Source organism: Bison bison, unplaced genomic scaffold, assembly GCF_000754665.1.
Source record: "Bison bison bison isolate TAMUID 2011002044 unplaced genomic scaffold, Bison_UMD1.0 scf7180017863888, whole genome shotgun sequence".
Classification (NCBI taxonomy): Eukaryota; Metazoa; Chordata; class Mammalia; order Artiodactyla; family Bovidae; genus Bison; species Bison bison.
In genome coordinates, this window is record NW_011494460.1 from 558,296 (window position 1) to 580,222 (window position 21,927).

A 21,927-nucleotide genomic window follows, 5' to 3' on the forward strand; every position below is an offset into this window, starting at 1 on the left:
ACTAAAAAGCCTCTTGATGAAAGTGAAAAAGGAGAGTGAAAAAGTTGGCTTAAAGCTCAACATTCAGAAAACTAAGATCATGGCAAATAGATGGGGAAACAGTGGCTGACTTTATTTTTCTGGGCTCCAGAATCACTGCAGATGGTGACTGCAGCCATGAAATTAAAAGATGCTTACTCCTTGGAAGGAAAGTTATGACCAACCTAGATAGCATATTCAAAAGCAGAGACATTACTTTGCCAACAAAGGTCCGTCTAGTCAAGGCTGTGGCTTTTCCAGTGGTCATGTATGGATGTGAGAGTCAGACTGTGAAGAAAGCTGAGCACTGAAGAATTGATGCTTTTGAACTGTGGTGTTGCAGAAGACTCTTGAGAGTCCCTTGGACTGCAAGGAGATGCAACCAATCCATCCTAAAGGAGATCAGTCCTGGGTGTTCATTGGAAGGACTGATGATGAACCTGAAACTCCAGTACTTTGGCCATCTCATGCAAAGAGTTGACTCATTGGAAAAGACCCCGATGCTGGGAGGGATTGAGGGCAGGAGGCGAAGGGGACGACAGAGGATGAGATGGCTGGATGGCATCACCGACTCGATGCACATGAGTTTGGGTGAACTCTGGGAGTTTCTGATGGACAGGGAGGCCTGGTGTGCTGCGTTCATGGGGTAGAAAAGAATAGGACAGACTGAGGGACTGAACTGAAGATAATGGGATTAGCCAGAAGGTTTAATCCAGAGACTGTCCTCAGGCAGGATACATTATTATTGGAGAAGGCAATGGCACCCCACTCCAGCACTCTTGCCTGGAAAATCCCATGGACGGAGGAGCCTGGTAGGCTGCAGTCCATGGGGCCGCTAAGAGTCAGACACGACTGAGCAACTTCACTTTCACTTTTCACTTTCATGCATTGGAGGAGGAAATGGCAAGTCACTCCAGTATTCTTGCCTGGAGAATCCCAGGGATGGGAGAGCCTTGTGGGCTGCCGCTTCTGGGGTCGCACAGAGTCGGACACAACTGAAGCGACTTCGCAGCATATAGACCTACTCCCATAATTTACATTTTATGAGAACAGGATTAGTCAGAAGGTTTAATCTAGAGACTGTCTCAGGCAGGATACATAATCCTAAGGAATGTAGAGGGGGAAAAAATAGTTTGTCCTTTCTTCCTCCTTGAGAATTCCAAACCCCTCTCTCCTTGGGGACCCCTAGACTTCTTATCAACCCGCCTAGGAAATGACTCTCTCAGAAGGACTGATGCTGAAGCTTCAATACTTTGGCCACCTGATGTGAAGAACCAACTCATTGGAAAGGACCCTGATGCTGGGAAAGATTGAGGGCAGGAGGAAAAGGGGGCAGCAGAAGATGAGACGGTTAGATAGCATTACCAACTCAATGGACATGAACTTGAGCAAACTCCAGAAGATAGTGACGGACAGGGAAGCCTGGCATGCTGCAGTCCATGGGGTCACAAAGGGTCAGACATGACTTAGCGACTGAACAACAACAATAGGACTTAGTAAGTAACTCACACAGTGGAAAGCCCAACACAAGTAACCCTTCATCACTGGGCACACATTCAGCTCTTGGTGGTGGTGTGACTAAGTCGTGTTCAACTCTTGGGAGCACATGGACTGTAGCCTGCCAGGTTCCCCTGTCCATGGGATTCTCCAGGCAAAAACACTGGAGTGGCTTGCCATTTCCTTCTCCAGGGGATATTCCCAACCCAGGAATCAAACCCGGGCCTTCTGCATTGCAGGCAGATTCGTTACTTAGTGAGCTACGAGGGAAGCCCACATTCAGCTCTTAAATAGGCTAATTACTTACATAGATAGCTTTAGTGCTGTGATTTTTTGATTAACGTGCACAGTTCTTTTGGTTGTCTCTTAGATATCCAGAAGAGAAGATGTAGTTAAGAGTGGGTTAACGTTGACCAGCAGTGACTCTCAAATGACAAGTCTCTAATACTGAGGCAAAACTAGTGGCAAAAGAAACAGGCTTACTTGAAAATGAAAGAACCTGAATCATTTAAGATTAGGATAGAGAAATCTGGAGGTGATTTAACATAACTGTTTTAATATGTAAGTAAATTCCACTTTCCAGCTCTTTGTTTAAGGCTACGTGTGTGCCCATTTGTCTGGTTAACATTTCTTTTGACTTGCTGGCACGTAATGTATGGGACTTCCTAGGTGGCGTGGTGGTAAAGAATCTGCCTGCTCATGCAGGAGATGCAAGAGATGTGGTTTCAGTCCCTGGGTAGGGAAGATCCCTTGGAGTAAGAAATGGCAACCCGCTCCACTGTTCTTATCTGGGAGCTTCCATGGACAGAAGAACCTGGCAGGCTATAGTCCATGGGGTCGCAAAGAGTCAAGACATGACTGAGCAGGCACGCACACATGTAATGTACACAGCTCACACTGCATCTTTATTTTGTGGAATTGTTTTATCTCAGACACATCTCCTACAGTCTCTTCGGAACCTCAATACTTGAATGTTTTTCCTCTTAAAATCCAGACCTGAGGCATTTCCCTCCTAGTAATCTGAAAATCTTATCAGCTCAACAAGATTTCTGGGAGTGAGCTGGGTTTAGTGCAGGAAGAGATAATGAATTTACTGACCAGAAGCCCCAAATTCGATGCTTTTCATCTCGCTGTGTTATCTCAAACTTGTGACATGGTTTAGCATGTCAAAATGATTAGGACACAAAACTAAAACTTTCTTAGTGTCTGTACGTTGGTAGATTAAGACATGGCTACACATTATATTCTGTTTATTCAGAAGGTCTCCAATTTCACATAGTTGAAGCAACTGAATTTCCATGTATTTCTAGTATTAGTCGTGCCGTGTAGTGCTTATTTTCTTTGTAATTATCACCATGTTGTTGAAAGGGAGAAAGGGTAGAGTTTCTGTTTAGATTAACATAAAACTCTAGAAATTAGAACTTTTGTTATTTGTGATTGCAAACATTTTTGTTGGAATTAAAATCTTCCAGGAGGGCTTCCAAACAATATTCTGTCCTGGAATACTAATGTCTGTACTATGAATTTCTCATGTAGAACAGAGTTTTATAACCCAATGAGATTTTTGGCTTTATGTAACCACTGTTTGAGGCTTCTCATATGGCTCAGTGGTAAAGAATCTGCCTGCCAAGCAGGAGATGAGGTTTCAATCCCTGGATCGGAAAGATCCCCTGGAGGAAGACATAGCAACCCACTCCAGTGTTCTTGCCTGGAGAATCCAGCTGACAAAGGAACCTGCCAAGCTACTGTCCATGGGGTCGCAAAGAGGGGTCGCAAAGAGTCGGACACAACTGGGAGACTAAAGAACAGCAGCAACCACTACTTATAACTTTATCCTTGCATCTACTATCCTTTTCATTTTAATTTAAAAAGTAAAATCTTTAGAGCAAACCACCTTTTATTTGTATAAATTATTTTCATTTATTCAAATCAACTTAATTTTGCATTTTTTTCCCGAATCATCTTTCTTTTTATAGGTTGCATGCCATGAAGTGCTTCACAATTAACCATTAAATTTTAAAAGTTACATTCCATTTAATAATTACTTTATAGTTACAAATCCATTGCTCTTTTCTTGGAGCCAAGATGAGATTTAGATTAGATTTGAAAATCTTTACAGCCAACAGTTGATCAGGTCACTAAAGACTATCCATGAAACAACTTCAGATACTTAAAAGATTGACTTTTATCTTTGACAAAGGAGACAAGAATATACAATAGATTAAAGACAATCTCTTTAACAAGTGGTGCTGGGAAAACTAGGTCAACCACTTGTAAAAGAATAAAACTAGAACACTTTCTAACATCATACACAAAAATAAACTCAAAATGGATTAAGGATCTAAACATAAGACCAGAAACTATAAAACTCCTAGAGGAGAACATAGGCAAAACACTCTCCGACATACATCACAGCAGGATCCTCTATGACCCACCTCCCAGAATATTGGAAATAAAAGCAAAAATAAACAAATGGGACCTAGTTAAACGTAAAAGCTTCTGCACAACAAAGGAAACTATAAGCAAGGTGAAAAGACAGCCTTCAGAATGGGAGAAAATAATAGCAAATGAAGCAACTGACAAACAACTAATCTCAAAAATATACAAGCAACTCCTACAGCTCAATTCCAGAAGAATAAATGACCCAATCAAAAAATGGGCCAAAGAACTAAATAGACATTTCTCCAAAGAAGACATACAGATGGCTAACAAACACATGAAAAGATGCTCAACATCACTCATTATCAGAGAAATGCAAATCAAAACCACTATGAGGTACCATTTCATGCCAGTCAGAATGGCTGCGATCCAAAAGTCTACAAGCAATAATTGCTGGAGAGGGTGTGGAGAAAAGGGAACCCTCTTACACGGTTGGTGGGAATGCAAACTAGTACAGCCACTATGGAGAACAGTGTGGAGATTCCTTAAAAAACTGGAAATAGAACTGCCATATGATCCAGCAATCCCACTGCTGGGCATAGACACTGAGGAAACCAGAATTGAAAGAGACACATGTACCCCAATGTTCATTGCAGCACTGTCTATAATAGCCAGGACATGGAAGCAACCTAGATGTCCATCAGCAGACGAATGGATAAGAAAGCTGTGGTACATATACACAATGGAGTATTACTCAGCCATTAAAAAGAATACATTTGAATCAGTTCTAATGAGGTGGATGAAACTGGAGCCTATTATACAGAGTGAAGTAAGCCAGAAAGAAAAACACCAATACAGTATACTAACGCATATATATGGAATTTAGAAAGATGGTAACAATAACACTGTATACAAGACAGCAGAAGAGACACTGAGGTATAGAACAGTCTTTTGGACTCTGTGGGAGAGGGAGAGGGTGGGATGATTTGGGAGAATGGCATTGAAACATGTATAATATCGTAAATGAAACGAGTCGCCAGTTCAGGTTTGATGCACAATACTAGATGCTTGGGGCTGGTGCACTGGGACGACCCAGAGGGATGGTATGGGGAGGGAGGAGAGAGGAGGATTCCGGATGGGGAACACATTTATACCTGTGGCGGATTCATTTCGATATTTTGCAAAACCAATGCAATATTATAAAGTTTAAAAATTAAAAAAAATAAAAATAAGTAAATAAAATAAAAATTAAAAAAAAAAAAAGATTGACTTTTTTCCCATTTCCCTCAACTTCTAAGTTTAGTAGTACTATTTAACTTTTCTGAAAAAATTCTATGGAAGATAAGTCCCATAAAGTAAGTTTAGGAGATGTACAGGAGATGTAGTTTAGGAGATGTAGTCAAGTAAGTTTAGGAAATAGTACACGATGCATTTATCTTTTGACAACTCACAGTTTATATTAGTATTATGAGAATTCTTGAAATAAAAATCTTGGTTTAATGTTGTTTAATCTAGTGTTTCTAGACATATTTGATGATGGAAAGGCCCATCCCCTTTGCACCGGTATCATTGCACTGGTATTTCCTGGAAGCGCTGATGCAATGTGGGGAGATAGAAGAAGGATTTTCTACTGAGAAAGACGGGGAGAAGGACATGGAGGGCCAATGTGCATTCTCTACCTAATCCCGGAAGTTAGTAAAATAGTGAACTAATGATTTACTTTGTTTTTTTTTTTTATTTTAGGTTAATGGAGAAGAAATCATTGAAATTTTGTACCCTGAAGGACAATGTTCTACTTATCAGATGAAGGAATCAGCAAACCTGATTCTGTACAAAGGTAGTTTTCCAAATCAGCCATCTAATTACTCTAAGTGCCCTAATAATTTTTAAAGAAATTTCTTTAAAATACGTTTTAAAGAAATATTGGTAGCCTTTCTTATTTGCCTTACATGCTCCTGTATTTTACAAGGAAAGATTGTTGTTCAAAGAAATAAAAGAATAGCATAAAATTAATACTATTAGCTATACTACTGTACAAATTTCCAGTATTCATTCTCACCTCTTAAGATTAAAACAATTTTTAATTGCTTGAAGAGAGAGCAGTTTTATTTGATAATGTTTCTTGTATTCTTTGAAGCAGCAACTCACAAGCTACCTAATAACAGAAATTTTTTCTTAAAGATGTTTGGGCTGCCCTATTATTATATATTATATATCCATAGTCTTTGTAACATCTTTAGTTGACCTTCTTTAGTTTCTTTTATAAATTAATACTTTAGGACTAGTTTAGGGAAATAAAACATTAAATTATTAATATTTCATGAAAAGCTGTATCACACACATTGATTTTGGTTTATTCATTTGCATTTGTGTGGCCTTTTGTCTTAAGAGTCAGAACAGTTCTAGAAGTAAAAAATGCTTTCCCTGTCGTTGATGCTTTTTCGGAGTAAATGCTTAAGATTTGAAGTACCTGGCATGTTATATGTGCCACATGGTCTCTTTCTCCTATCAGTATTTTTTAAAGTAAAACCCCATGTCAATTACTGTTTTTCAAGAATCTGATGGACAAGAAGATGAGAACTACGATGATCCTCAAGAAGCTGAAGTTATCCAGTCTTTGCTGGATGTTGTGGATGAGGAAGCTCAGAATCTTTTAAACCAAAATAATGCAGCAGGAGATGCCTGTGTTCCAGGTAGATGAACCAGAATGAGTAAGTTAGTACCCTAAAGGATACTGGAAGGCCTCTACAGAGCATTTTAATTCTCTTGGCCCATTTCTCTTGCCCAGGTGCATTGAAAGCCAATGAGAAGTTATCTGAAGAGAGAGCACAAGATACATACTGTGATGGTTCACCTTTACCTGAAGATTTTACAGAGGTGAGGATAATACCTAGGTAGACACTGTGATGCTGTATCTTGTTAGAATTCTCTGATAAGGTCTTACCTCTCCCAGCCTACCAGTTTCCCTTCTAAATATTACAGATAATATCCTGATGGCTGGTTAGTAACCTCAGTTACTCAGAGTTAGAACTGGTATCTTTTACTCATTTTGCAGAAAGAACTTACCTTTAAATCATTTAACCTCTTTTGGTGAAGGTTTCCATTCAGGAAAAAAGTGCCCGAAAATCTTGAATCTTTTTTTTTTTTGGTATCTTTATTATTGTTGCACCAAATAAAAGTTGGTAATTCCAAGATCCCATTCCAGTTAATACCTAACCTAGGTAGGAAATTTGATTTTTATCCTTGTATGCTTGTTTTCTTCTGTCTTTCTTGAATTCTTGGTCTTAATTATCATGAAAACATATATTTTCAGTTATTCCATGGCTTTTGCTGTGATCGGCCTGCAATTTCAATTGAGACATGTTTTAATAGATTTGGGCAGCTGGCTCATTCATAATACATTAGATTAGTTGGATCCAAGCTAATAAAAATAAGCTGTCCAAGAATTAGTATTCAACATATATAAATTTGTTAAAATTTTTAAGAAAATAAAACTCAAAAGTTGGAATCATCTTAGATTCATTTTCTTGTTGCATTTGAGAGTCATCCTATGCCAAATAGTTACATTTAGAATGAATAAACAACAGGGTCCTAATGTGTAGCACAGGGAATTATTTTCAATATCCTGTAACCATACTGGAAAAAAATACTAAAAAAAAGAATGTTTCCAACAAAAAGTCATCCCATTCCAGACAAAGTATTACTATTCAAATTTCCTTAAGCCAAAAGAAGAAAAAGACAGAGAAAGAAATAATTTTCAAAATATAATGATAAACTTATTTAAGACTAAGGCTTCATATTTTCTGGGATATTGAGCTGACTAAGAAAAGAGCATGAAATAGTGGATAAATAATATGTTGTTGTTCAGTCTCTCAGTCGTGTCTGACTCTTTGCAACCCCATGGACTGCAGCATGCCAGGCTCTCCTGTCCTTCACCATCTCCCAGAGCTTGCTCAAATTCATGTCCATTGAGTGGATGATGCCATCCAACCATCTCGTCCTATATTACCCCCTTCTCTTCCTGCCCTCAATCTTTCCCAGCATTAAGGACTTTTCCAATGAGTCAGCTTTTCGCATCGGGTGGCCAGAGTATTGGAGCTTCAGCATCAGTCCTTCCAATGAATATTCAGGGTTGATTTCCTTTAGGATTAGCTGGTTTGATCTCCTTGCAGTCCAAGGGACTGTCAGTAGTCTTCTCCAGCACCACAGTTTGAAAGCATCAATTCTTTAGTGCTCAGCCTTCTTTATGGTCCAACTCTCACATCCATACATGACTACAGGAAAAACCACAGCTTTGACCATAGGGACCTTTGTCGGCAAAGTGATGTCTCTGCTTTTTAATACACTGTCTAGCTTTGTGATAGCTTTTCTTCCAGGGTGCAAGCGTCTTTTAATTTCCTGGCTGCAGTCACCATCTGCAGTGATTGTGGAGCCCAGAAAAATAAAGTCTTTCACAGTTGCAGTTGTTTCTCCATCTGTTTGCCATGAAGTGATGGAACTGGGTGCCATGATCTTCGTTTTTTGAATGTTAAGTTTTAAGCCAGCTTTTTCATTCTCCTCTTTCACCTTCATCAAGAGGCTCTTTAGTTCCTCTTCTCTTTCTGCCATAAGGGTGGTATTGTCTGCATATCTGAGGTTATTTCTCCCGGCAATCTTGATTCCAGCTTGTGCTTCACCCATCCTGGCGTTTCACATAATATACTCTGCATATAAGTTGAATAAGCAGGGTGACAATATACTGCCTTGATGTACTCCTTTCCCAGTTTGGAATCAGTTCATTGTTCCATGTCCAGTTCTAACTTGCTTCTTGACCTGCATACCGATTTCTCAGAAGCCAGGTCAGGTGGTCTGGTTATTCCCATCTCTTGAAGAATTTTCCACAGTTTGTTGTGATCCACACAGTCAAAGGCTTTGGCATAGTCAAAATAATACATAAGCCTGCTCAAACTAGGCATCACTGTATCTATATGAGTCTGATCTTGCTTATTGTTTGAGGATAATTTCCCCTCACAGGTCTTTTTAAACTTCCTAATGAGCATCTTCAAAATTGTCAAAACCAAGCTGCTTTGGATTCTTACTATGTATGCACCCACACACAGTCTTATATACACTTGATTATTTTCATTAAAAACTTACAAATAATTAATGTGTGTAAATAAAAGGAAGTGTTTATCTGTTTGGTATGTATTTCCTAACCTTAAAAAAATGACTACACAAATATTGGATCGCTCACAATATATCATGCTGTAGTGTTTTTACGTAAGATGCTGTTCTTTTGTACTATTAATAATTATAGCAATAAGCTCTTTGTAAAAGGCTTTCTGAATATTTTAAATCATACTGACTTTAATCATATTTTATTAATAATACTATTTAAAATATGCCTTGCAACATATGTTCTGAAATCTCTTAACTAAGGCCATAATGACACATCTCTCTAGACAGCATATTAAAAAACAGAGACATTACTTTACTGACAAAGCTCCATATAGTCAAAGTTATGGTTTTTCCAGTAGTTATGTATGGATGTGAGAGTTGGACCATAAAGAAGGCTGAAGACTGAAGATGTTTTCAAATTGTGGCACTAGAGAAGATTCTTAAGACTGCAGGGAGATCAAACCAGTCAATTCCAAAAGAAATCAACCCTGAATATTCATTGGAAGGACTGATGCTAAAACTGAAGCTCCAATACTTTGGCCACCTGTTGCAAAGAGATGACTCATTGGAAAAGACCCTGATGCTGGGAACCATTGAGGGCAGGAGGAGAAGAGGGAAACAGATGATGAGATGGTTGGATGGCATTACTGAATCAATGGCCTTGAGTTTGAGCAAACTCTGGGAAATGAAGTGAAGGACAGGGGAGCCTGGCATATTGTGGTCTATGGGGTCACAAAGAGTCGAACACCAGTTAGTGACTGAACAAAAACAACCCTTGACTACAATAGTCTCTCCCTGTCTCCCATCCACAGTTCCACTTTAAGAGATCTCAGTTACCCACAGGCAACCTCAGTTAGAAAATGTTAAATGGAAAATTCAAGAAATAAACAATTCATAAATTTTAAACTGCATGCCATTTTAAGTAGTGAGATGAAATTTTGCGTGCTCCATCCCACCCATAACACAAATCATCACTTTGCCCATAAGTCACTTAGTAGCCATCTTGGTTATTGGAACAACCATTGCAGCATTGAAGTGTGTAATGTAACTTATTTATGTTTCTATAACTTACTGCACTTAATAATGGCCCTGAAGTGCCAGAGTAGTGATGTTGGCAGTTTGAATTCACCAAAGAGAAGCCATAAGTGCTTCCTTTAAGTGGAAAGATGAATGTTCTCTACTTCATAAAGGAAGAAAAAAATCATATGCCGAGGTTAGATCTGTAGTATGAACAAATCCGTGAAATTGTGAAGAAGGAAAAAGAAATTTGTGCTACAAGTTCTGTTGTTGCACTTCAGACTGCAAATGTTATGGCCACCGTGCATGAAAGTGCTTAGTTAAGATGGAAAAGGCATTCAGTTTGTGAGTGGAAGACATGAACAGAAGACAGTGTTGAGTACTGTCCGCGGTTTCCGTCATTCACTGGGGGCTTTGAAACAAATCCCACTCAGATAAGGGAGGGGATTACTGTGACTCTTAGTAAAGTACTTCAGGCCAGTGTCTGTGTCCTATTTATGAATGAAGGAATGAATGCCAGTCATAGGCATTATTGTAAATTATCATCTAATGTTTCAAAACTGAACTTGTTGGGTTATTTGGGGGATAACAGGGTTAGAAGGGACGTCAGAGCTTCTGTCCATTTTTGCTTGTGCAGTCTAGTGGTCAGTTTGGGAGATGTACACGTGCACGTGGCTCAGGAGTAAAGAATCTGCCTGCCAATGCAGGAGACACAGGAGATGCAGATTCAATCCCTGGGTCAGGAAGATTCACTGGAGGAGGAAATGCCAGCCTACTCTAGTATTCTTGCCAAGATAATTCCATGGACAGAGGAGCCTGGAGGGCTACAGTCCATGGGGTCACTCAGTCGGACACGACTGAGCAGGCACACACACACACACAAACCATATATAGATGAACTTTGCAAAATTAGTGAGAAATCGGTTAATACAAGTATCAATATAGTGTATGTCAAACTGGGCTTTATCTAGTTATTTTAATGTTGATAATAACACTTTACTCTTATAAAAGGCTTTATACTTTGCAAAATGATTACACACATGGTAGATTCCTAGATCAGGATTATGGTGGGGAATAAGAAATCCAAATGACTTTACTTGGAAATCAAGTTTTAGACCAGACTAAAATTTTCAACTCTTAAAAACAGATAAGATCTAAGAAGCTTTGTTTTTTTTTTAGTTGTCAGTGGATTAAAAACAACCTACTTTTTTTTTTCCTCCATAAAAGTTCTGTGTTTCCCTCAGATCAATTGAAAATGATATCAGAGTAACTTAATTATAGATACTTTTTAACTCTACAATATCTATAACAGGGCAAATAAACATGTAATTACAAGTTGTGATAAAGTCTATGAAGTTTAGAAAAGAAAATGCTTGAAAAGAGAATAACCAAGGAGAACTGTGTTTAGCCTGGGTGGTAGGAAACGTCCTCAGAAAATAAAGACACTTACACTAGTAAGGAAAAAGTGAAAAAAGATGAGTGATTTTGAAGAGTTCAAGAAAGGCCCATGAGTTTAAAGTCTAGTTAGGGAAGGCGAGGGTAAAACCAGATGGAATGTAGAGGCAGACAGAAGCCAGATAATGCAGAGTCTTGAAGTGAAAGCAATTTCTGGTTAAGATAATTTGTTCTGATGAAGATTGAGACATAAGATTAACCATGTAAAAATTCCACTTGACATCTTTTTCTGAGTGTAGCAAAATGCTTCTTCAAGACTTGGGTCTCTGGGACTCAGCTAAACTATGAACTAATTAATTTGTGTTCCCTAGACAGACACCCTTTACTTTAAAAGGGCAAATGTGGTATTACTTATGTGTGCAATCTGAAGTATGATACAAGTGAACTTACTTACAAAATAAAAACAGACTCACAGATAAAGAAAATGAACTTATGGTTACCAAAGGAGAAAGGGGTTGGGAGTTGGGATTACTGAGTTTAAGATGGACAGATACTGACTTTTATATATAGAATATATAACAACAAAGACCTACTATATAGCACAAGGAACTATATTCAGTATCATGGAATAAACTATAATGGAAAAGTGGTTTTATATGTGTTTATAGATATATACACATTTATATGTATATAACTGAATCACTTTGTTGTACGCCAAAAACTAAAACAACATTGTAAATCAACTGTACTTCAATTTAAAAAATATTTTTTAATAAATGGGCAAAATAATTTAACACGTTGGAAATTTTAGATTTTAAACTGTTGTTCAGTTGCTAAGTCGTGTCTGACTCTGCAGCTGCATGGACTGCAGCATGCCAGGTTCCTCTGTCCTCCACTGTCTTCCCAGAGTGCTCAAACTCCATGTCCATTTAGTTAGTGATGCTGTCCAACAATCTCATCCTCTGTCATCCCCTTCTCCTCCTGCCTTCAATCTTTGCCAGCATCAGGGTATTTTCCAGTGAGTCAGCTCTTCACATCAGGTAGCCAAAGTATTGGAGCTTCAACTTCAGCATCAGTCTTTCTAATGAATATTCAGGGTTGATTTCCTTTAAGAATGACTAGTTTGATCTCCTTGCAGTCCAAAGGACTCTCAAGAATCTTCTCCAGCACCACAGTTTGAAAGCATCAGTTCTTCGGCACTTAGCTTTCTTTATGGTCCAACTCTTACATCCGTATATGACTGCTGGAAAAAACATAGCTTTGACTATATAGACCTTTGCCGGTGAAGTGATGTTTCTGCTTTTAATACGCTGCCTAGGTTTGTCATAGCTTTCCTCCCATGGAACAAGCATCTTTTAATTTCATGGCTCAGTCACCATCTACAGTGATTTTGGAGCCCAAGAAAATAAAGTCTATCGCTGTTTCCACTCTTTCCCATTCTCTTTGCCATGAAGTGAACTCTTAGTTTTTTGAATGCTGAGTTTCAAGTCAGCTTTCACTCCTCTTTCACCCTCATCAATAGGCTCTCTGGTTCCTCTTTTTACTTTCTTGCCATTAGAGTGGTTCAGTTCAGTTCAGTTCAGTCACTTAGTCGTGTCCAACTCTTTGCAACCCCATGAATCACAGCATGCCAGGCCTCCCTGTCCATCACCAACTCCCGGAGTTTACTCAAACTCATGTCCATCGAGTTGGTGATGCCATCCAGCCATCTCATCCTCTGTCGTCCCCTTCTCCTCGTGGCCCCAATCCCTCCCAGCATCAGGGTCTTTTCCAATGAGTCAACTCTTCGCATGAGGTGGCCAAAGTACTGGAGTTTCAGGTATCATCTGCATATCTGAAGTTGTTGATATTTCTCCAGGCAGTCTTGATTCTAATTGTAATCCATCCACCCTGGCATTTCTCATAATGTGCTCTGCGTATAAGTTAAATAAGCAGGGTGGCAGTATACAGCCTTGACATACTGCTTTCCCAATTTGGAACCAGTCCGTTGTTCCATGTCCGGTTCTAACTGTTGCTTCTTGACCCACATACAGGTTTCTCAGGAGACAGATAAAGTGATCTGGTATTCTCATCTCTTCAAGAATATTCCACAGTTTGTTTTGATCCACACAGTTAAAGGCTTTCATGTAGTCAATGAAGCAGAAGTAGGTTTTTTTCTGGAATTCTCTTGCTTTCACTGTGATCCAAAATGTTGGCAATTTGATCTCTGGCTCTTTGCCTTTTCTAAATCCAGCTTGTACATCTGGAAGAGCTCAGTTCACATACTGCTGAAGCCTCACTTGAAGGATTTTAAGCCTAACCTTATTAGCATGTGAAATGAGTACAGTAGTTCGAATGTTCTTTGGCTTTGCCCTTCTTTGGGATTAGAATGAAAACTGATCTTTTCCAGTCCTGTGGCCACTGCTGAGTTTTCCAGATTTGCTGAGTATTGAGTACAGCACGTAAACAGCATCATCTTTTAGAATTTTAAATAGCTCAGCTGAAATTCCATCACCTCCACTAGCTTTATTCATAGTAATGCTTCCTAAAGCCCACTTGACTTCACACTCCAGGATGTCTGGCTGTAGGTGAGTGACCACACCATCGTGGTTATCTGGGTCATTAAGATCTTTTTTGTATAGTTCTTCTGTGTATTCTTAACATCTCTTCTTAATCTCTTCTGCTTCTGTTAGGTCCTTACTGTTTCTGTTCTTTATTTTGCCCATCCTTGCATGAAATGTTCCCTTGATGTCTCCAGTTTTCTTGAGAGATCTCTAGTCTTTCCCATTTGATTGTTTTCCTCTATTTCTTTGTACTGTTCATTTAAGAACACCTACTTATCTCTCCTTGCTATCCTCTCAAACTCTACATTCAGTTGGTTATATCTTTCCTTTTCTCTCTTGCCTTTCACTTCTCTTCTTTCCTAAGCTATTTGTAAAGCCTCCTTAGACAACCGCTTCGCCTTCTTGCATTTCTCTCTCTTTAGGATAGTTTTGGTCACTATTTAAAAACATGTCACAAGTGCACAGGTAAACAGTCATTACTTTAGGTTTTCCTTTTTCTTTTTCCTTATCTCTGTACATTCATACCCCCTATGTAAGAAATGAAAAAACAAAATGAATGTGAAGATGGGTAAATGGAGCCAGCAATAATTATCATGTTGTCTTTGTAACATGAGGATGAACGATAACAGTAAACATTGGCAATAATTAATAGGAAAAAACTGAACATTATATAAGATAGTTTTTTTTTATAGTAGGCTATTTTGATATTGATTTCTCTTTATCATAGTCTACCAAAATGAATGGCTGTGAAGAACATTGTGAAGAAAAAGGTAAAAGTGAAAGGTAAGAAAATAATTTTCAAGTATCTATAACAATTTCATTCTTTTTTTAGAAGCACTCTGAAGATTTCCATTTAGATGTTGATTTTTAAGTTAATTTATCTTCTATAAAATGAGACTTGGGTAAATTATGAAACTACAGTTGAAAATTTTAAATGTTTTAAAAATGTTGTTATAAGGCGGTTCTAGTGACATGTGACAATATGTTTATTATAACATTGCTCAAAAAAAAAAGCAATATATTCTCTTCATCATCAGAAAGAATTCAAGAAGGGTCTACAAGAAGATACAGTGATAATAGTATCTTCTCCTGGTATATTTATAGGCAACTTATTTTTCTACTTCTCTATTTTTCTATACCTCATAAATTTCATTCTTTAATAAAACCATAGCAGGTAAGAAAATAAAATAAGTAAAATAAAACCAAAGCAGGTAAGAAACATTTTAACCCCCCACAAATGTTTTTCCTGTTGAAAACAGTTTCTAATGTAAGATTTTTTATTTTGTAACACTAAATGATGTATCAGGAAAAATTATATATATTGTTGGCCAGCAAAGCGATTGTATGTGAATTTTGCTTCATATTAAATGATAACCAAGCAGTCGAAGGGAGTTATATACAAATTGACAGTGAATTTTTCACTAAGTAAAGTTAATGCATGCTAAGTCACTTCAGTGGTGTCCGACTCTTTGTGACCCTATTAATGTAGAAGTGCATGGTTTTATACTTAAAGGATTAGCAGATATCTGGGCCAACTACCAATATCTGTAAGACATAGGCTTTTCCCTGTTTGGCAGGCAAGGGAGAAGAAGAGTAAATTAGTATATAACTGCTTCAAGTGGCAACTGAAAACATTATTAACACATAGATTTTTTTAACATGTTCCCAGTTCTTGGAAGCACTTTTGAAATTTTAACATCTCTGAAATCATGAAGGGTTATAAAATTATAGTCATTGATATTATTTCTTTCTTAATGTAAACTAAGTAACAGTGTGTCCTATAATGATAGATGTCATGTGTTCAAAGAACTGTAGTACTGATACATTCCCTTCAACCTAGCAATTTTATTTCTAAGAATTGGTCCCCACTCTTGCCTGGAAAATCCCATGGACGGAGGAGTCTGGTAAGCTGCAGTCCATTGGGTGGCTAGAGTCAGACACAACTGAGCGACTTCACTTTCACTTTTCATTTTCATGCATTGGAGGAGGAAATGGCAACCCACTCCAGTGTTCTTGCCTGGAGAATCCCAGGGACGGGGAACCTGGTGGGCTGCCGTCTATGGGGTCGCACAGGGTCGGACACGACTGATGAGACTTAGTAGCAGCAGCAGCATACAATGAAATACTAAGCAGCTGTTCAAAAGAATGAGAAAGAAGGGACAATCCTGGTGGGAGGAGCTGCAAAACATATCCTTCCAGACAACATGAACTTACTGGAAGACCAGAGAGACCTCATGGATGCAGAGCTTGCAAATTATATGTTAATTGCGATATACAATTAGTCGGAGCAGAGGAAAGTGTCCACTATAAAAGCAGCATAGTTGCTATCCTGTTATGATGTTTCAGGAGCATTAGTACGTGTCCTCCTTAATGGTGTATACAGTGCCATCAGACAAATGTACTCTGCTTTGTTCCCCTGAGCATCAGAAAGTGAAAAAGTGTACTCTGGCCTTTGTGTTATCCTTTGTCATCTCATCTTATCACTAAACACTTGTCTTCTACGTAGCTTCTCTTTTCTAGCCACCTATTTTACCAAGGAGATGGCTTCTGCTGTGTACCCCTAGAATAATGAGAACTTGTGCTGAATTTTATTACATTAAGTGAATACCCAAATACAGGACTGTAGCCCTAGTTGGCTATAGTCCATGGGGTCACAAAGAGTCAGACGTGACTGAGCACGTGCGTGCATACACACACACACACACACAGTATCTTTATACTGAGGACTTCCCTGGTGGCTTAGTGGTAAAGAATCCACCTTCCAAGAAGGAGATGGAAGTTTGATCTTTCAGTTGGGAAGATCCCCTGGAGGAGGAAATGGCAACCCACTCCAGTATTCTTGCCTGGGAAATCCCATGGGCAGAGGAGCCTGGCAGGCTACAGTCCATGGGGGTTGCAAAAGAGTTGGGCAGGACTTAGTGACTAAACAACAGCAAATACAGGAGTGTCCTCTTAGCCTCCTTTTGTAGCAAAAGATGGTCCATCAGTTGGGACTTCTGTAATTAAAGAATCATTTTATTTACATAATTGTAATCCCTGGTCCACAACGAAGGGTGGATACAAACCATGACCTCTCCATCCCCAAGAGGACTCCTTTAACCAAAGACTTGGGGTTTATTTAAGCACATGATGTAAACTATATTAAGCAATCGGGCTCTCAGTCTTAGTTACCATCTTTTGAGAAACCTCTGTGCCATGAGAGTGAAGTGAAGGAAGCAGCAAATGGGCAGGCTGAAGCACAAAAGAAGAAAGATGAGGCAGAGGTCCAAGTAAACGCGTACACCCACGGAAGCCACAGAAGCAGAGACAAGGGAAGCCAGGGGCCAGGGATGTGGTACAAACCGCTGGACTGCCTGCCTACTATCTAGAACTTGTCTCGATGGATCTGGAACACCTGTGGCCATTCTGATTGCCTTGACCACCTTGGAAAGACCCACCTTGCTCATATCAAAATGGTCCCTTTTGGTCCTTTACCCTGGACCTCTGATTTTATGGACTAATTCTCTTCTCAGTTGTGGCTGAATGTAATGTGTGTACAATAAATCATCTCTTTTGCCATCTTAGCTGAAGAAAAAAAAATCTGTACCTCAGTTTAATTATATCTACCTATAAATTTTAGGAAGTATGGATTTGAGGATTGTTTAATCATATAATCTATTTTTAAATAGATTATTATTAACATTACTAAATTCAATAATAATTGTGGAAATGTGCGGTTCAAGGACATAGTATTTACATTTATTTTGGTGACAGAACTGAAGAAAATATAAATGTGTTTTGTTGTCATAGCTTAATTCAAAAGTCAGAAGAAAAGAAGACTGAGGATGATGAAATAACATGGGGAAGTGATGAATTGCCAATAGAAACAACAGACCACGAAGATTCCAATAAAGGCAAGAAATTTATTAGCAACTTTTAATCAAAAACAATATATAAAATAAATAAGTGAGAATTACAGTTTTCAGAACATATAGATGTTATTTCACTGTAGGTCTACATTATTAGGTTCTGTACATAAAATTAAATCACATACGCAGACATCAACGTTCATTTATATGACCAGATTTTTTGCACAGTTGTTAGAATAAAATTGTCAGTGGCTTGGAATAAAACATGTAAATAGATGTATAAACACACAGAAACACAAAATAAAAATTTTTCCATCTTGGAATAAGTCAAGGAGCACATTTTATTTATAGCGAAGTAGGAAGAACAGGTCAAAGACAGGAAAATGTTTAAGAGCAAAAATCAATTGGTCTGTCCTATTACTGCCTCTTTGTTTTAATCTGAGCTAACAGAGCAATAAAGTTCCATCTAGTGTTAAACTTCTCTTTTCTCATGTAAGGAAATGCTATACTAATATAATGAAACAGCATGGTTTTGTAATTTGAAGTCATTGTTGAAAGAAACTAAACAAGTTGAATTAATACTTTTTTAATTTAGGTAGATTGTTGGTATCAAAAGAAATGCTCAAATCCTATAGCCCAGGTTCATCCCTCCAGCCTCTGAGCTCCTGTTGCATTCACACTCAGTCCTGTAAAAGTTTGCAGCTATTTGGTATGACTGAATTTTGTATTCACAACTAGCCTTCACTCCAGACAGACGTTAAGCTTCTTGAGTATCCCCCTGCAGTGCCTGGAATTTACTGTCGCTTGCATAGTAGCTGCATCATCAAAATCCTCCTATCAACTGATTGATGTAATTAAAGCTACACTTGTGCAGACTATAGCAAGAAGTCTCTCCTACATTTTTTCCCGGATAACAGTTGTCTTCTGTTATCAGCAGTTTCCATAGCCAGTGCAGATACTAAATTAGACACATACCACTTCCTTAGACACTGATATCACTTATTTGATAAACTTCTAAAGACCCTAAGGATTTCATTTGCATGGAGAAAACTATAAAATGCCAGAGATAGTGGCACCAAGTACCACGGGTGGGTAGAGAGAGGAGAAATCAGTGTTTCCAGGGAAGTGTTCCCTGATAGGAATTTCTGGAGCATCCCTTCTTCATTTTTCCTCCATGTGCTTGGAAGCCAATTTAAATGCAAAGTAAAAACAGGACTAAATACATTTTTATCAAGTGAACAGTGCCATTTGAGTCCAGAGAAACAGAAACAATTTAAACTCCTTTAGAAACTTTTAAGTAATTGAGAGTCAAGAGCCCTTAAGAACACTGAACATTCAGCAAGGAGTTCCCTTAAAAGTTGGGTACAAGGATCTTGCTATGGCTAGGATTTCCCTTTGTTGACTGTAGATACCTGCCTACCTGTTAATTCTATTGCCTTATTAATTTCAATACTCTCAACTTTTGTAAAAACCAGATGAGGTGAGGATAAGCTCAAATTAGTTCTCTTATTGGCTAAATCAGTTCTGGGGGAATTTTTTTTTAATTAACTGGTGTCTTCTTTTTAGAGCATCCCTTTCTGACAAATGAGGAACTCACCACACTCCCCATCATCAAAGTGCTTCCCTCCGGGAAATACACTGGTGCCAAGCTGAAGTCAGTCATTCGGATGTTGCGGGGTTTACTCGATCAAGGAATCCCATCTAAGGAGCTGGAGGTAAGGAGCTTCTGACAGTGGTTCTTTCTCAGATGAAGTTTTATGCAAGGTTAAGAGAAATTTTGAAAAATTTGAAAATGTCTACTTCTTTACAACCTCCAACTATAAAAGCACCATCTTGTCATTTCTAGCATGCTCAGTCACTCAGTCGTGTCTGACTCTTTGCAACCCCATGAACTGTAACCCTGCCAGGCTCCTCTGTCCATGGGATTTTCCAGGCAAGAATACTGGAGTGGGCTGCCATTCATTTCTAGCAGTAAATTAATTTTTCTGATTAGAGTCCTAATAGACTAATTTCAAGGAATCTCTTTAGACATTTTGGAGCTTGATAAATCTCCTTGAAGAATATCCTCTTATGTTAAGATGAAGAGTTTTTTTAAAAAGCCAAGTATCAATTCTAATCATCCACTGAACTTCATAGTTAATACATTATAGATGTGATGCATCATTTGCAACAGTTTATTGATTTAGTATTGGGATTTTAGGCTGATTTGTATTAACAGGACATAACTATTTCTAAACAAAGTTCGCCCTAATCAATAGTCAGTTTTGCTGCCTGTACATTTAAAGCATTTGCAATCATTACAATGAATTACTGCTTATCTCAACAAATTTAATTTTATTTCTATTTTTGCTTAACAGAATCTTCAAGAATTAAAACCTTTGGATCAATGTCTAATTGGACAGACGAAGGAAAACAGAAGGAAGAACCGATATAAAAATATACTGCCCTGTAAGTTCCAATTTGGTTTCAAATCAAATGTATGTTTACTATAATTTAAACCAGTTTAAAACTTACGTGCTAGTTTATCACTCACGTAAGTGTGCACACACACAGAGACATACATCCAGAGATTTACATCAGTAACAAATAAATTTATATATATAGTGTGAACTCTTTTAAAAGTTTCTGTGTATTCTGAAAATTGATTAGGGGAATCTTAAATGTATCTTCAGACATTTCGTGAATATTTAAGGTCTTTCTAAAAATATTAAATGGCTTCTGGATAAGCAATTTCTTAGTTCATGTGTCATAGTCAGATCTATATATTCTGCATTTTAAGCACAGAGAAATGTCTGTGGTCATAACAGCTGTGGATGTGCACGTGGCCACTGTGGGACTGCCAAGTTGCATTGTCCTTTGAATTGTTTCAGATGCCACATGGAAAGACTGGTGATCCTTTTTACCCGTCCCATTTCACAAATCAACATGTGACTTTTTTTAAATACATATGAATATATGTATATGACTAAAATACTAACATCTAGCAACTTCTTATAATAATCACGAGTCATGTTTACATATATTGGCATATTGAATTATATCACATGACACATTGACCTTATCTTTGCCAGGAAGTCATAACTTCGAAGATAAATAACAGAACCAATAATGACAAACATGCAATAAAAATAACACAATTGAATTTTTTCAATCAGGGTAGAAGATACAAAATTCATTTAGAAAAACCTCCTTTAAGAGTTGAATTTCATATAAATCAAATGCATTTCAAGAAAAATTTTTTTTTAAAAGAATTGAATCTTAGACAAGATTTTTTCAATGGAATAAATAAAATAAAAATGGAATAAAGAGCCTGGTTTGCCATAAAGTACATGATGATTATTTCAGGCAAATAAAAAAATGGCCAGACTAGTATCTCAAAGCAGAATGGGATAAATCATAAATCAAGAATTACTGAGTGTATTTGCTTCTGTGGAACAAGAAACAGAAGTCAAGTGATAGAAGGGCAACTGACAGAGGATTTTGAAATCTATTACTAAATGTTATAATTTGGCAATCACAGAAATAACCAGTTAAATTTGTGAATATTTAAAATAGAAATTACTGGCAATGTATAAGTACATGCAAATTAATTCTCTTGGATAAGATGACTTATATAGTGCTTACTTCGGCAGCACATATACTAAAACTGGAACGATACAGAGATTAGCATGGCCCCTGCACAAGGATGACATGCAAATTCGTGAAGCGTTCCATGGTTTTTTAATGGAACATTACTCTGCCATAAAAAGGAACACATTTGAGTCAGTTCTAATGAGGTGGATGAACCTAGAACCTATTATACAGAGTGAAGTGAGTCAGAAAGAGAAAGATAAATCCCGTATTCTAACATATCTATACAGAATCTAGAAAAATGGTACTGAAGCATTTATTTACAGGGCAGTGATGGAGAAACAGACATAGAGAACAGACTTATGGACAAGGGGAAAGGGGAGGAGAGGGTGAGATGCATGGAAAGAGGAACATGTAAGCTTACATCACCATATGTAAAATAGATGGCCAACAGGAATTTGCTGTATGGCTCAGAAAACTCAAACAGGGGCTCTGTATCAACC

The 21,927-nt window shown here is 37.9% G+C and overlaps 1 protein-coding gene across 9 annotated transcripts in view; it reads left to right on the forward strand.

The window, feature by feature from the left end:
- The window catches only part of PTPN13 (protein tyrosine phosphatase, non-receptor type 13 (APO-1/CD95 (Fas)-associated phosphatase)), a 223,360-nt gene that overhangs the window by 194,592 nt on the left and 6,841 nt on the right, over nt 1-21,927 (forward strand). For all 9 annotated transcript variants that reach the window (XM_010833760.1, XM_010833762.1, XM_010833764.1 and 6 more), the window contains 7 exons: nt 5,638-5,731; nt 6,450-6,587; nt 6,683-6,771; nt 14,734-14,789; nt 17,796-17,899; nt 19,421-19,569; nt 20,212-20,302. In XM_010833760.1, coding sequence (XP_010832062.1) covers nt 5,638-5,731; nt 6,450-6,587; nt 6,683-6,771; nt 14,734-14,789; nt 17,796-17,899; nt 19,421-19,569; nt 20,212-20,302 — 721 coding nt within the window. The remainder of the gene's footprint in view (nt 1-5,637; nt 5,732-6,449; nt 6,588-6,682; nt 6,772-14,733; nt 14,790-17,795; nt 17,900-19,420; nt 19,570-20,211; nt 20,303-21,927) is intronic.